The 17,031-nt window shown below is 42.5% G+C and overlaps 1 protein-coding gene across 1 annotated transcript; it reads right to left on the bottom strand.

The window, feature by feature from the left end:
- Positions 1–3,206: 3,206 nt before the first annotated feature.
- Positions 3,207–16,931, bottom strand: ddx61 (DEAD (Asp-Glu-Ala-Asp) box helicase 61). The gene is made up of 13 exons (XM_079503227.1): positions 16,743–16,931; positions 14,398–15,280; positions 14,225–14,288; positions 14,005–14,109; positions 13,648–13,777; positions 8,788–8,934; positions 8,098–8,192; positions 7,272–7,394; positions 6,476–6,604; positions 6,165–6,345; positions 5,812–5,913; positions 5,486–5,701; positions 3,207–5,055 (listed from the first exon to the last, which is right to left on the bottom strand). The coding sequence occupies exons 2-12, from the start codon at positions 14,574–14,576 to the stop codon at positions 5,493–5,495; spliced, it is 1,464 nt and encodes a 487-aa protein (XP_079359353.1). The 5' UTR covers positions 14,577–15,280; positions 16,743–16,931; the 3' UTR covers positions 3,207–5,055; positions 5,486–5,492.
- Positions 16,932–17,031: the final 100 nt, after the last annotated feature.

The raw sequence follows: 17,031 nt of genomic DNA, 5'->3' as shown, positions 1-17,031 counted from the left end.
ATTAAAACCTTCTACAGAAACCTAGGTGTTTGTAAAGACGATTTTAAATTAGTTATGGTAACAACTGATGAGGTACTTAAGAAACTGAGTGCCCTCCAACCCCACAAGGCCACTGGCCATGACAATATTCCCTCCAAATTTCTCAGAGACTCAGCCATCTCTATAGCTCCAATCATCACCCACATAGTAAACCTCTCCATCAAACAGGGACAGGTCCCCCTAGATTTCAAACTGGCCAAAGTAACCCCCCTGCACAAGAAAGGGAGTAAATTAGACCCCGGCAACTACCGCCCTATTTCTATTCTAAGCTCCATCTCGAAAGTGATGGAAAAAATAGTCTATGAACAGGTTGAAAAGTATCTTGCCACTAATAAATTATTGTACGAGTTCCAATCTGGCTTCAGAACATCCCACTCCACTGACACATGCCTTCTCTATTTGAGCGACCACATCAAACAAGAGGTGGACGCTGGCAAATACTGCGGCATGGTCAAGCTGGACCTCCAAAAGGCTTTTGACACAGTGAACCACTCCATACTGGTTAACAAGCTAAAAGCAATTGGTTTCGATAGCACATCAGCGAGCTGGATGCAATCCTACCTGGAGGGGAGAGAACAGATGGTGGAAGTGAGCGGAACACTGTCCCCCCCCCCCCCCTCCCAGTGAGCTGTGGCGTTCCACAAGGAAGCATACTAGGGACTCTACTGTTCCTAGTATATGTTAACGACATGACTTCAGCTTGTGACTGCAACTTGTTCCTGTTCGCAGATGACTCGGCACTGCTGGTCTCGGACAGGGACAAACTGCAGGTTGAAAATGCCCTCAGCTCTGAACTCGGTAGAATCTGCACCTGGCTCGCTGATAACAAACTATCTTTACACCTGGGAAAAACTGAATCCATTCTCTTTGGATCTAATAGTAATCTCAGCAAGGCAAATGGCTTCTTGGTTAGAGTGGGTGACAATGTTATCACACGTAAAGATGAAATTACCTACCTAGGTTCCATCCTGGAGGCTAATCTTTCCGGTGATAAAATGGCCACCAACGTAATCAAAAAAGTCAACCAAAGAACAAGATTCCTTTACAGGATCTCCTCACTGGTCGACAAAAACACCTTGAAGACCTTAACAGGAGCCCAAGCTTGTACAAGGCTTCTTTGACTATGCATGCACCTCCTGGTACCACAGCACCTCAAAGGCCATTAAAACTAGGCTCCAGACCTCCCAAAACAAACTGGTCAGGCTCCTACTTGGCCTCACCCCCCGAACCTCACCCCTGCCCACTTTGACAGACTGGCATGGCTTAGGGTCGGCGACAGAGTACAGCATCTTGCAATGGGTCTGGTCCACAAGATTCGATACTCCACCAAGATACCCATGTACCTGTGTAGATACTTCCTTAATGTTAACGAAGTCCACACCCACAACACCAGAGGGAGTGCAACGAATCATGTTCAACCCAGATTCGGCACAAACAAGGGACTAAATTATTTTCGCTCCTATGCCACCAAAATGTGGAACGCCCTACCAACAGTCATTAAAACATGCGAATCCCTTGACTCCTTCAAAACCGCTCTCAAAGGGCACCTACGGATGGCTGCAATTCGAAACTGGCCCCCGTAAAATCTGAATCCCCCCCCACCGCCCCCCCCTTTTTCCCTCACTGTATATGTTTCATTTCCCTTTTTACCTCCATTATGATGAATTCCTGTACTGTTCTTTGTCTATATAGAAGTGTCTATTTGTACGTCTCTAAATGTTTTGATGATTTGAACATGGTGGACCCTGTTGTAAACAAGAGTAATGCTTAATTGGGTCGTCCACTCACAGTTAACAGCCTTTGTATTTTCAATCAATCAATCAATACATAATTTTGTTCAGATCAGCTCAGCTGAGCAGCTCCTTAAAATGTATTAAAGTCCTAATTAACACTTCAAGGGTGTTTGCGTGCAACCCTCCAATGCATGGCTTTCCGTAGCCCTGGTCCAGTGCTTACAGCGAGTCTCTCTCAGACTCGCTGTAAGCACTGGACCAGGGCTAGGCTTTCCGAGGGAAAATAAATAAATAACAACTTCAGGCAGGGTAAACTAAAGTGATATTTTATAACAAAAAGGTTAAAGCACTACTCTGATCGTAATAATCACTGTTCAGTAACACTGGTATCACATCTCTTTGGCTGTTTAATACAAAAAACCAGACAATGAAAGTACTCCAATTTTCTGTTTAAGCCAACAAAACAAGAACGTAAAATATGTGCTATTTTTGAGTCTGTCTGTTCGTAACAAAAAATGAGCACGGTTGCTATGGTCACCCAGTTCACACGGGTGTGATTTCATTACGTCAGACATTACGTCAGACCACAGCTGATCAGTCTATATAAGACCTTACACCACTCAGTTCACACGAGTGTGATTTTTCTTTAACAAAGTAATACCGTTTTGGCAGAGTAATACCTTGGTTAAAGTAATATTACTAGTAGTAACTGCCCAACACGTCTAAGAGCTGGAGAGATAAGGAGTCATCCTTTTTTACTGAACACTCCGAATACTACCATTGAACACTTATTTAACAAAAGAATATCACATACCCCAACTTGATTTAACAGGACAGTCTGTTCGATACGAACTTAACCGGGATGTAGAAACCTCTAATTCAATGCTCTACGAGTTGCTTAGCCAGATATTGTCTCATCTAGACGACTAGTGCCAAAGGTAATAAAAGCTATTGTCCCACCTAAACCTCTGATAACTTTTTATTATACTATTAGTTCGATGCGTGTCATAATGACAATGCTATCCAATTGAATATGACACGTGTATATCCTTATTTAGATGGGGTTTCCATTTTAGTCTGTAAGCATTGGATATTTCCGTTATTTCCACATATGAGCTATAAATTATCCCCATATCGGAGCTCCAAGTGACGGCCTTTTATCCCCATATATATAGATCCACCTGAGAGCCTTCACAACAATTGCATTTCCACTTTGGCTACGGTTAGGGACTTTCTTGGCTATGGCAATTTGCAAAATGGTGATGCTAGTCTGACAACATGGTAGTGCCGTACGTACAATACTAGGCATTTAACCTACATAAGCTTTTTGTATCAGCAGAACACCATTAGAAGAGCCATTTAACACTTTTAACAAAAGAATCACATACCCCAACTTGATTCAACAGGACATTCAAAAAAATACAAAAGCAGAGATTCTGTTGGGCTTTTAATTTCAAATCTTTGGAGGCGCTGGCATCGATACACTTTCACAGAAAAAGAAAAGAAAATTGGCATCTCCCCCTAACAAAACCTCTGCTGTCATGAGAAAGAAAAACAAATTGAGGCAATTTAAATCCACAATTTCAGAGCTGGGGGCAAGAATCATCTCACATTTTACAAAAGGTGTCAAACAAGGTTACAAACAAGGACATACAACCGTGTTTGTGCCATTGCTCTGAAATACCACTGGTAGGGGTTCTTTCAGCCTCTGTAACACAAGTACCTCATTACTCAAGTTATATTTATTAAATGTTGCCTTTCCAAGGATTTAGTTCACCAGGGAAGCAAGCATTGACCTGACCAGGGTACATCAGAGCCAGACAAGAATGACACAGGACTCCACATGAGTAATGAAGACTAGAGCAAAAATACAATGGTCCCTTTTCTGCTGGTGATGGACAAATTATGCTGAAACCAACCAAAGAGTTGAGGTGTCAGGCCGAGTTCCAAGTTATCCACTGAATTTGTTGCACAAGGTCAACTCTATGACAGGCATACCTCAATATAGAACATTTCTTACTTTTTATGTGCCATGTACAAAGAGTCCAAGGCTGTATGACCCCAATGTGCGTCTTGCTGGTCTTGTCCAATAAATCGGTAATAAAAAGATAAGAAAAACAGCGAATCCTGTCATACTCCAAATTGTGACTACAAAGTGCTGCATTTAAAAGGAAAATTAAATCATAAATTGATTAATCTTTGAGGTAATGTCCACTCTATGCAACTACCCTCATTCACAACCAAGAAGTCCTCTCCTGAATGCCACTAAGTGCCGAGTACAAATCTGGAGCAGTTCATGAAAATAAAGACTGGACTGAGGCCAGAACAGAAAAACACACAAGACCGCAAAATGGAGCGAGGCTGGAGTAAGGCACTTCAGAATGTAAAATGGAAAACAAGACAAACAGAATGATCAAACAACTGGTTTGACTGGTTTCAGCACAATACATTATCTTGTGATCTTGACATAAACATCAACTCAACACATCAGGTTCATGTTAACTTCAAGACCTCTGAAGAAGCTGCCAGGTAGTACAGTTCTAAAAGTATACTGTATATTAAAAAGTAAACTAGCACCAAATACTGGGCCTGTGCTTTGACAAAATGAACTAGTGACAGTCACTTTTAATTAACACATTCATGTAGCACAAAAACCTCTTTGTCAGGTACATTGTTTTGGCCCCTTTTGTACTGCAGACTGTAGAGTACCTCAGGCAGCCTCCAGAGCAGAAGTGGCCATTTTGGTTTTTCACTTATTTATTCTTATAGTTTCTGGAATTCTCCAGTTTATTCTTTCCACTTTGGTTTTCTTTCCAACTATCTGCTCAAAAAGGTACATGGAGATAAACATTACCAGTAGGAAGAGTGTCAACTACACCGCAGTTATGCAATCTTGGCTGAAACAAATCAAGTCCACATTAACTTTTCACATCGTTTCTCTTCACATCATTTTCTCTCACCACAGTGAGGTTTATTTTAGGCTAGGGTTAAGGATAAGACTTCAAAAGTTCAGCCCAGGTCACAAGTTACAGTGATGACACTGGCAATGTGGCCACGGGCCAGCGTGATTAAAGGTTGGCAGTTTCGATGGGATTGACCAGCAATGGCTGTAAACTAGGCCAGGATTTACTGATTCACTGCTGTAAACTAAAACTGGACATTAAAAAAGTAGATAAAAAAAATTGAAAAGACCATTTGATGGACAAAGACATCTTCATTTGGAATCTTGTTGTCTGAATGTGCAGCAGAGATTTGGTGCGATGAATGCCAGACACCAACCATTCTGAAAAACAAAACAAAACTTCAGCTGTTTCCCTGTCAAAGTGGTCTCATTGCTTATCGGGAGATAACTTAACTGAAGGCAATAAGGTCAACTGTGAGGGGTTTCTGTGTGTCAGCATTTAGTAAAGTTATTAAAATAAGGTAATAATTCATGGCTGCTGGTGATTTAATTTGTATTTATTTTTAATCCAGGGGGTCCAGGTGCATTCTTGATTTTGTAAGAAGCTCATTAGGTGACAGGATGGGCAGGAGTTGCATTACTGAACTTCATTTGCACCATTTGGCTTAGGCCTATGCCAAGGGACGTTTCAATAAGTCATGCTATATTTATTGTTGACGCAAAACTGCCATTACTCGTGTAAGTTTTTTGTCCTCTATAACCATGGATATTTCCCCCTCCAACTTAGCATTCTTGTTTGAGACTAACGCACCATTGATTCAAGCTGCTCCCAGTTCCTTGTGGTTGCCTACTGCATCGCCGTCATCATCTGGGTCCACAGAGTGGAACTCGGCCACATACAGGCTCTTGTCGATGCTCCCAGGTATGGGCTTGATGTCAGTCACCAGCTGGTCCTCAATCCCCTTCAGGTTGAAGCGGTCCTCGGAGGTGATCAGGTTGATGGCTAAACCAAGGTGACCGTACCGCCCTAGAGTAGACAGGAAATGTAAGAGGGTGTCTATGCAACTACAACACAAACCAGGCTTTTGTAAATTAATACAATCCTGTATCCTATGAGGGCCCCTCATAGGATCTTACCTGATCTGCCAATGCGATGCAGGTAAGTCTCTGCACTTTTGGGGAAGTCAAAATTGATGACCACATTCACTGCCTGGATGTCAATGCCTCTGGTAAAGAGATCTGGGGGAAAGCAAGCACAAGCACTCAATTTACTTTATTTTATTTAATTTATGTATGAAATATTTTGCAATATTCTGAGGATAAACACAAGACATAGGTACACCATAATACACTCCTTATAAGATATCCACATCCAAGTGTAATAACGCAAATGTATAACTTTAAAAAAAAACATGAAAACACAAAACATGGGATGGCATTAATACAACCTCAATGGTACATTACAATCCCCTGCCATGTCCTTGACCTACCTGTACAGACCAGGTTTCTGCACAGTCCATTCCTGAAGTCATGGAACACACGGTTCCTGTACTCCTGCATCATCTTGGCATGAATGTAGAAGCACGAGTAGCCCAGCTGTGTGATCTTCTTGGCCAACAGCTCCACCCTCTGGGTAGAGTTGCAGAAGATGATCGACTGGTTGATCTGAAGCTAAATGCATAAGGGAAACCAACAGTGTGTCAGAACAACTAGGAATATAAAGACATGAAGGATTAATGTGCCGACGACGTCATGTACTTTACGGGTCTGTACAAAACTGAAGCAGTCCTACCACACTCACCCTTGAGAAAAGCGTGTTGAGGCAGTGCACCTTCTGCCTCTCAGTCACGTAGGCGTAGTACTGGGTGATGCCCTTCAGGGTCAGCTCCTCCATCAGGTTGATCTCATAGGGTTTCTTCAAGTGCTTGTTCTAAACAGGACAAATGTAATCAAAAAGCTGTACTTAAAATCATTGAAAAAAGTAATCAGTTGATGGGAGCCATGTCCGTGAAATAGATACATTGATACAAAGTCTCTTCACAGCAGTAATAAGCTTGTGTGATCCTTTCCATTTTCTATCATCATGATACCCAGGTATTTTCAAGTCTGGTTTACTCGAAGACGTCTAGCACACAGGCATATGAAGATTGTGACAAACTAATTTGTTCACTTTTCCCCAAATTTGAGCAGTTTATTTTGTGAACAGTCCTCATAGGCAATCATTGAGATCTGTAGTCATGGTTGCAGTCCCATGGCCCGGCTGGACGGTGGGTGGAAATGGCAGGTATCGACTAATTTGAGTAAATAAGCTATGCCATGTCACAGCATGGAGCTCCTTGAAACAGCATGGACAATCTTTAAGTGCCAAAGAAATACAATGCCAATGCTTTTTGACTGCAAATATAAATTATTGGGCAATGCCATTGCATTATTCTAAAAGTTGCGTTTTGACTGCACACATTTTAAATAAAGCACACATTTTTTGTTTTCCATTTTACAGTCAAAGTATGGAGTATCAAGGGATAAAAAATTAAAAAAAAAACACCAGCTAGTTGATGATATGGTCACTCTGCCAGGCAGTTTCTCTGTAGTCTTACCATGAACTTCTGCACACTGATGGGGAAGGTGGCAGAATACAGCAAGATCTGACGGTCCCTGTGCAAGAAGCTGATAATGTCCTCAATTAGGACAACAAAGTCCTGAGAGAGCAGCTTGTCTGCCTGTGAAATATGAAAATAAAATTGTGAGAAAGAAAAAAGGTTAGGCTACAGACAGAAATCTCCATGTAGTAATGATTATTTTGTTAGTTTACTGTACTCATTAAAGCTTTATATAACTGTACTCATTGATAACGTGTTCGTTCAGTAAAATGTCTGCCCGTCTCTAGAGCCTTTCAGCAAAACCAAGATATAATTTCAAGTTGGGTGGCAACAATCAGGCGAAAGAAAAATCATGCATTAACTTCAATTTTAGTGTGTTCCAGTTGTGTCAGCTCACTTTTTTATCCTATATCATGAGTTCACATTTCTGATTGAATAAAATTGGTATAACCTGAAAAATGAATTTTCTGTTGACTTTGAGCATATATTATTTAATTAAGTGTGTTTCAGTGAATTAAAGGGAAACTCAATCTCATCGCGTCAGTACATTTTAATTCAGCAATTCACTGAATTGCTTAGGTGTGCCGTCATCAGGCGCGGAGCCAGGAATTCTTTATGAGTAAGGCATAGCCAATACGAGGTAGGCAGGCACACGTCGGGTCGGTAATAGGTCGGTTCGGTCAGAGTTTGAGAACTTAACTGTTAACACTAAAACTAGGCTTCCCATCATGCATGTCACCTGTTGGTACCCTAAACATACAGACAGGGACAGATATTGCTGGTCATTGGAGTGGCTGCACCACTCAATAGGGACAGTCCTCACCTCATCCATCACCATCATTTGGATTCTATCCACTTTGGCCACACCTTTCTTGATCAGGTCCAAGATCCTCCCTGGTGTGGCAATCACCACATGCACTGAGAAAGCAGAATAGCACAGTTATATCAACAACCCCAGCACCTCAGCCAACACTGCTTGATTGTGAATTCAAGCACAATCAGGTAAATTTAGCATTAAGTCTACTAGTGCAGGAACCAGAGTTTACACCAGGCATTTTGGGCAGCCATTGTCTCAGGGGCTAAATGCTAAACTGATCCTCAGATCGGCCATTATGTCATGCACAATAGTGTGCAGATGTGCTTGCAGTGCACCAATTTATTACCGTTTAGTTCTTTGCACCCCATTCATTACCGTTCAGTGCTTTGCACCCCTTTATCACAGATGCACTGTGCCCTTCCTGCATTTGTAGTTTCCCAAAACAATCCACTATCAGTTTTGTAACTTATTTTACTGCATCACAATTCCAAGAGTCACTTGTGTGCAATGCATCACAAAGTTCTTCTGTTAGCTCCACCGCTCTAACCGTCATTGTCATATCATACCCTGTACCGGTTTGGGTCCGCATCCTATTATGCTAAATTGGGTCCAGGTCAGTTCAGATTTTACCTCAGGTCCCAGGGTCCATTTTATTATGTGTAATATACAATGCTGCTATGAGGGGATAGTACATACCCGTCTCATCAAGACGCATGATGTCATCCCTCAGGTTGGTACCTCCGGTGGTGGCCATGACCTTGACTCCCCCCAGGTGTTTACTGACCTGGATGCTAATCTGGCTCACCTGGAGAGCCAGCTCTCTGGTAGGCACCATCACAATGGCTGAGGGAGGCACAGAGAGAACAGAACGGATGGATATTTGGGAGAAGACAGGGAAAGAACATACTGTAGGCATAGAAATATATTGACAACCTGAAGCTATGTTTTAAAGACCAGTTGAAATGAAAAGTAGGTTTCAGATTTTAGAGAGCATATCCGTGGTCATAATGGACATACAATACTGTAGATGCCCAATCTGAATTACTTTTTTAGTGCAGACACTATAAATGCATCCCATAGCTCAACCTGATTTTAATTACAGAGCTACTGCTACTCCGCTACTACTCCTTCAAAACACAGACTTCATTTTAAACATGAAGTAACCTATATTAGGTTAGAAATCAAATGTATTTGTATAGCACATTTAAAAACGACTCAGAAATACAATACACCAGTGTAAAATAAAACGATAAACACAATGCATCGTTAGGATAAGTTTACCGCGTTGCTGTTAAACTGCTCTTAACGTTTCTTTTATACTGTACCATATGGGGGGCACAAATTGTACAACACCAGTCACCACAGTGTAAAGCTATACAGTTGCCCAGTTCCCCGAATCCCCACTTAAATCTTTGACTGCCATCTAGTGTTTGAATGCGTTGACTGGAGATCTGCCTCTCGTCTGCTCCCATTATACTGCGCTTGAATTGTTTCCGGGTTAAACAGGAAGGGGGGGCTTCCGGAAGGGGAACACCACCACACAACACAGCTCACAGCCTTTAGCTAGCAGTACAACCAGCTACATTTTCAATGCGGTGCCATACAAACTCACAAATGATTTACAATCGTCGGCCCGTCGGGTGCGCGGTGGCACACCATGGACAGCTCTAACCTTTGGCGATACGGCGCTTTGAAAATCCTGTTATAATGGAGGCTCAACGGAGCTGGATTTAAAAATCACATCGCTGGTAGTGACGGAGGAGGCCGATACTACCCGGAGCAATGCTAACAGACGGACGGCGCGTCCATATATGGACTAAACTGTTGGCTACGCTTATACGCGTAGTTGGCAAGAACAGGTCCTGGGGGGGGGGTACGTTTATAAACTTAGATAATAAAAAGGTTAAAGAGATATTTCACTTTTGGTAATATTATAGTCTCAGGCTAATGTGAACACCCCAGGCAGTTATTAAGTAGCTTTGCGTGTGTCTGGCTGCCTGGCTGGCTAGTGGCTACCTGGGTCCGAGCACGGAAATTGCATTTGGTTGGTTTCCAAAACCAAGTGTCACTGTAGCGCAGCCTAACACACATAGTAACTGTATATATGATTGCAGGTGTATCAGTACAGTACCCCCCTGGGGAACCCCACATGGTAACTGTCATTTCTCAACCGTTCGGACGTGGGGCGGCTTGCCAGAACCGGCCCAGACCCCTGGGCGCATTCCTGGGGGTCTGGATGTTCCGGGGACCCCCACACGGTACCTGTCATTTCTCAACCGTTCGGACACGGGGCGGTTCGCCGGAACCCTGGGTGCGTTCCTGCAGGTCTGGACCCCCACACGGAGTTGCACCACTTACTTCACACGGGTGTGATTATTTCTATTAATTTGGTCATTAAGGTCCACAGAATGAGAGGCCTGCTCTGCCGTGACAATTGTGACATGTTAAACTAGGGGGTTTTCATGATTCTGAATCCTTTCCAAGCCATTTGTTTTGCACGAAAAACACTCCTTGGCCATAGCCATCATCACAAATGTGATGAGGTCAGCACATTTTGGCCATGGCAGAATTTAGGCCAAGGAGTGTTTTTCGTGCAAAGCTAATGCTTGGAATGGATTCAGAATCATGAAAACCCCCTAGTTTGACATGTCACAATTGTCACATGCTACTTAAAGCTGCTATAAGAAATAATATGTCAATTTTAATGACCTTTTTATTTATTTTTGTATTCAGACAGCCAGCAATGGGTAGAACGCTCCCAAAAAACATTTTAGTCTCTGAGGCACATCTAGGGGCCACAATCTGTATTCAAAGATTTTCCTAGAAGCTTTGTCATTGGTCGATTTTCCTGATTGGTTAGTCATTGCAACCGGGGGTTTTTTTCCGACCAATGACAAAGCTTCTAGGAACATCTTTGAATGCAGATTGCGTCTCCTAGATGTATCACAGACTACATTTTTTGGGGGGAGCGTTCTACCCATTGCTGGCTGTCTGAATACCGAAATAATAAAAAGGTCATTCAATTTTTGACATATTGCTTATAGCAGCTTTAAAGCATGATGAAATTTGGGAAATGTTGTCTTATATTGGTTTATGGTGTAGTATACAAAAATGGCCATACGTTTTTTTTCGTGATGTTTTCGGCAGAGCAGGCCTCTCATTCTGTGGACCTTAACTGGCTTATGGCCAGCCTAATTAACATTGGATTGTGCCTTCTGCCTGCACTATTCATACGTTTAATTCGTCATTTTAATGCCAATAGAAAAATCTGTGATATACACATATCTCCTTCTGACACGGCAATCTTATAGTATTATACCCAGTCCTGATGGTGGTGGTAACATCACCATTATGCCGATTTGACCAAATAGTGAATCTGGCGAAAGCACTTCCGGTTTAACGAACAATAACATCCGGTAGTAGTTTGGACTGTGCTGCACTGTCAGATGTCCGGGATGCTAAGCGATCATCATTGATTTTAATAACCAAGTCAAATTAAGCTCTAATCAAGCCCAAAACATCGCATTTTACGCAGCGATGTACATAAAGAAAATGCACGTGCGAGAGAGCGTGCATGTGCGGATTTCGGCCGGTTTTAGGTAGATTACGTCGGCCGTTAGCCAAACAAGCTAAAAGTTGCTACATTAAGCCCCCGATTACAGGGAATTAAACGATTACGTCAATTACATCACTGGCCATAAGGGATTTATTGATTCATCGCGTAAATTACATCAAGGGCCATAAGGGGGTTAATGACCAAGTGAAAAGAGAAAACACAAATAAAAAGTACGGCATGACATCACAGGTAAATCCTTAACTGTTAGTTTTTGGGCCTGTGGCTCCCCGGCTATTAGGGATGGGTCCGATTAATCGATAATCGTTAATAGGACCCGAAATCGATTAAAATGAATAATCGATTATCGATAAAAAAAATATTGTCATCCAAACAGGACAGGGCTATAGGCCTACCAAAGTGTGCCTAGGATGTGTCTGTGTAGCTGCATGACTGAGAGGAGTGTGAGTGACTGAGTGTGAGTGGAGATTGATTCCAATCAAGATACAGGTTTGGAGGATTTAGCAGGTGTTGGGAATTTACCTAATCAGGCTTAGGCTGGGGTTGCTATGGTGATCAATTGGCTCAACACTGGTCCAGGGACCACCAGTGGTCCTCGAGTTAGTAACCAAATGGACCCTTATTAACTCTCAATAGTTAAAATTATTGTTCATCATCTACATCAGCGGTTCCCAAACTTTTTTGACTTAGGAACCCCTTGGGGGGGGGGGGGGGGGGGGGTTGAAATCGATTTTCATTTTGGACACATTTACACATCCCTACCGGCTATGACCATTTGTTTGACCTGCCATCTTGCTTCGGTAGCACCCAAGCAAGATGGCCACCGGGTGAACTACGTCGGAGACACACACAAGTAATTAAGGGAAGGGGTGCGAGTCACGTGACTGGACACCAGGGCTGCACCATATAACGCCACACTTCCACCATCCGTGTGATACGCATCGCTCCAATGAATTTCAGTGGCAAATGAGGCATCTACCTTTCTATGCCTATGGCCCACAGTGCATGGTTTTCACGTTGTTAAAGGTTTAGCGGCTCCTAACTGGCCAGTCGGTAGATACAACAGCAGTGACAACACGTGTGTGGGGAGGAATCAATTGGCATTAATGATTCATTACGTCAATTAAGGCACTGGCCATAAGCGGGTTAAGGACTAAATTGGGGAGAAAGGGGGTAAAAAGCAACCCAAAAAGCTGATTTAAAAGAGGGATATTTCACTTTCAACATCTACACAGGCTTTTGTCAGCACCCCAGATAGTTCAAGGTGCTTGATCCAGTATTTAGATATTTGACAGTCATTTGATCAGATACGCCGCCTTCCTATACAAACCCATTGTAACTTCAAACACCATATTAACCATGCTAGATTAATGATTGATATCGTCCTTCTACGTGAGGGGGACGTGTTTGATTACTTTCCATTTATTTTTTCCATTTATTTTTTTTATACAACAAAATGAAAAATGTTTTTGATTCTTCGTTCACCGCAACAACAAAATGTATAGTTGTATTCACAGGGTGTGTAAGTGATATGGAAACAGAAGTATCCCTCCTCACGCTCTACATAGGCTGCTAAAATTGTGACCCAACTACATTAGTTTTCAAATCTGGCCAAATTTGAGTAAATTGCAATACGGTACTCAACTTTTTGTTCAATGTACTTGCCCCAAACCAACTGTCCGGGTGCAAATGTTTATTAGATTGATTTTTAACCAACCATCAACAACTGATTTTCAAAAATATTTTGCTCAAGTTTGGGCAATGTGAACATTGGACATAGAAATAGGATGCCTGTAATCAAATGTGCAACTAAACGCTGCTTTTCCCTTCTTTTTTTAAAAACTTACAATGTTAAGCATAGTCTTTAAACACTTAAGAGACATTGTTTGCAACACTTCCATTTCCTGCACGGCAAGTGCTGCTTCTTGCCGTTATTATTCGTTGCACAGTCGCTTTATGTCAGAAGCTGGCTCTGTGCTCACCTTGGATATGGTCCTTCTTCAGGTCTATCCTCTCCAGGAGAGGGATGAGGTAGGCTCCACTTTTCCCTGTGCCGTTCTTGGCTCTGGCCAGAATGTCTCTGCCTGACAGGGCAATGGGGATGCTCTCTTCCTACAGGAGCATACAGACATATCAGAACAGCGTCAAAGTCGACTTGGAAAAAAACTACACTTTTACATCATTGTCTCCACCAGGTGAAGGCATGGGGAGAGTATGTTTTGCACTCCGTCCGTCTGTTACCAACTACTCTCCGGCACCGTTAATTGTTGCCAAAGGCTATGACCATAAGAATAAATTTCAATGTTTTGCAATTCTGGAACTCCATTTGCAACAATTACCTGGATAGGCGAGGGCTTTTCCCATCCCATTTCAAAGATCCCCATGAGCAATTCCCGCTTCAGACAGTAGTCCTCAAACTCGTTCCCTTTGGTTGATGTCACATCCTGGGAAATGTAGAGGACAAGGGAACCACATTAAGCTCTGATGTACTTCATCACACAGAGGGTAAATAAACATTCAGTAGAAGCACGAAAAAGGTAATGCAATGAGTTAGTTTACCGAGGTTCTCATTCTAGTGTCTTTTGGAGGCAACTGCAGGCACTTCTTCCAGTCATCGCCAAACCTGCAAGAGTGATGGGTTTGCAATGTAACAGAACAATACCTAACCAATGATTGAAAAGAGCAAAAGGCAGTAATGGGGTAAGAGGGCAATTGTGCAATTGGTATTTTACTTGATACCCCCACTGGTCTGGGGAATGCTGCTTCCTTTCTGGGGGGTACCAGGTTGCTGGGTAGTTGGCTGGAGTCCCGACTGTGGCCCAGGCGGCTTGGGCTGTCCTTTGAGTTGCCCATTTGCTGGCTTGTTCAGTTGCATCATGGGTGTGCGGTTTGCTGTTCTTGCTGTAGCCATGTCTTCAAGAGCTTATTTCACAGTTTCCAAAACTTTTTTCCTCTTGTTTCTTTTTAAACCGCAACAGTGTGTCAAGCTTTTTTTTGTAATTGTTTTTTTTATTGGTTCCTTATGCCCTCGTGTAAAAATATTTCTAAAATCTGAAACCCTAAAAAAAAAAAAAAATCTTTGTTTCCAGTTATTCTGATTCAAAGAATGTATTTGCGTACACAAGTCTACGTTCAGACCACTTGAAAAGAAGAGTCTGACGTACTTAATACCATCTATTTACAAGACTCTCCAAAAAATGGAGAAATAAGCATTCATATGAATAAATAGATCATATACTGTATGTATCCAAAACAAACTGTATTTCTCTTTGAATTTTGTTCAGTCTTGGTGTAGACTTAAACTGTACTTGACTTCCTTGCTACTGTGTGTATCTTGGCATTCCAAGTGCTGTTTTGACTTTGTTTTCATTCAGATCGGCAAGTAGTGATATTATGGTCCTCTATGCCAAATCACAGACTTTTCTTTGATCACTTCAAGAGTCTTTCAACGCATGTGCTGATGCTCAGTAATAGCTCAAAGCAAAAATCACTTCCAACAGTCTGTTAGATGGATGGTCCACTTTGAATCTCAATACTTAGTCTTCTTGCCCCGTCTTCTGTGGTAGACGTAATGTTACAGATGGCAGTCTGAAACTGCTCTCAAATCCAGATTACCTGTCAGGCACCAACGAAAAACGAAAGGATATTAAATCATGTGATTTTCAGTATATGTAGCAAGTTACACGATGACAAGACCCAAAGGGAGACAGAACTGCAGTGGTTATGCCACTGGTTCCCAACATGCAACCTGGGGAAACTCAGCGGTCCTTTGGGTCCCACTGCCCTGCTAAATGGTTGCTAGTTAGGAAACAAATGGGCCCGGCCTGCTCGGTTAAATTAACACAGGGGAGTTTACGTGTAGATTGCAGCCCCCAGAGATATAAATACTTTTCCAATTGGGGCCAGTACAGTGGCTTAATGTATTGGGGGGGTTCTTGAAATTAAAGAAGTTGCTAAATAATACTCCATTACAGTATCATTCTCAGGTTAGTAGGTTAGTATGCAAAAAAAACATCCATCAACTAGCGACCGAATGATTAGGAAGCACATCAGAGCGGAACCCTTGTTTCTCCAAATAACGTCGCTTATATTTTGTTTGTTAATTAAAATGGCTATATAAATTGTATCAATCAACTAGCGATTAAGTCATTATGGAAGTAGGCTACACCAGAACGGAGCTACGTTGGTTCGGTTCCCACCATCGGTTCCCCAATCAATGAATCAATCAAAGCGTTGGTTCGGTTCCCATATGGATCGTTGTGTGTACATTACAATGTACAGTCAGTGGTCTGCCAAACTGCCATTAAAATAACGTCACGTTCAGAAACACCACTTACTATTCTGTCAGATACCCGGGGCATCGCAGTCGGATGCCCAGCTCAGAACAACAACCACCTGTTTTCAAACTTTGGGCTGTTTTCGCTCTTTGTTGTGAAACACGCCGCCTTGTGATGGCTAGCAATAGCCAAAAGTTTTATCTGGAAAAGCTAAAAACAAACGGCACGTAAGCCCATCTCCATGAGCTCCGAAAATCAATGTCTTCATTAAAACCACGGCGTTGCTTAACTAGCGAAATAAATTAAAGCGAGCAGACAGTTTGATCTGTGAGACAAGTCAGTCTGCTGTCAGCTAGGTTTAGCTTAACTAGCCGAGAGGTGCTAGCAGGCTAGTTGTTGAACAACTTCTAGCATAGAAACGTGGCTAACTGGCTATCGGTGTGTAACGCTAGCCGACAAGTCCACGTTCATTTTATACCCGACGACCCTTTGGTTCGATAGAAACGACGCGTTTCAAGCGAAACGGTCGGAAAAATGTGTTTTTATGTCGAAAGAAAACTGACCAGGCGACGAAGTACTATGGAATAGCCTTTAGCCTGGTTTATACTTCGCCCCGAGGTCTCGCGCACCGAGGATTCGCAGATCTGCAAGCTCACAACGCGCAGTGGGTGCGACGCACAGTGGGCTTGAAGATTGGCTATTTTCGGCGCGCGACGCTGTCGTACGGCGGGGCATAGATGTGGCATTAAGAGAACAGACTTTTAGGTAGTCGCATACGGGAAAAGATGAGCGCAGCTTACCTTTATTGCGTTTACACGATGTTCTTCGACGCATTTGACGTTAGTTTATAATGTTGTCGAAGTCGTTTGGATCGTTTCTTTATTATTATTATTTTTTTTACAATCACTCGGTTTGTCGAAATCCCATCGAGTCGTTCACTCTTCTAGTCTTCTTGTCTTTTGTCTCTTTCAGAAAATTGACGATTCAACATGGCCGCGCGCTCCTTTTTGGGCTGGCTGGTCTGCTGTGCACGCCGCCGTCTGTCCAATCACAGCCACGCTTTTAAATGAACACCACCATCTGTCCAAC

The sequence above is a fragment of the Electrona antarctica genome (genome assembly GCF_951216825.1).
Source record: "Electrona antarctica genome assembly, chromosome: 6".
In the NCBI taxonomy this organism is placed as follows: domain Eukaryota; kingdom Metazoa; phylum Chordata; class Actinopteri; order Myctophiformes; family Myctophidae; genus Electrona; species Electrona antarctica.
This window is presented reverse-complemented; position numbering and strand designations above follow the sequence as displayed.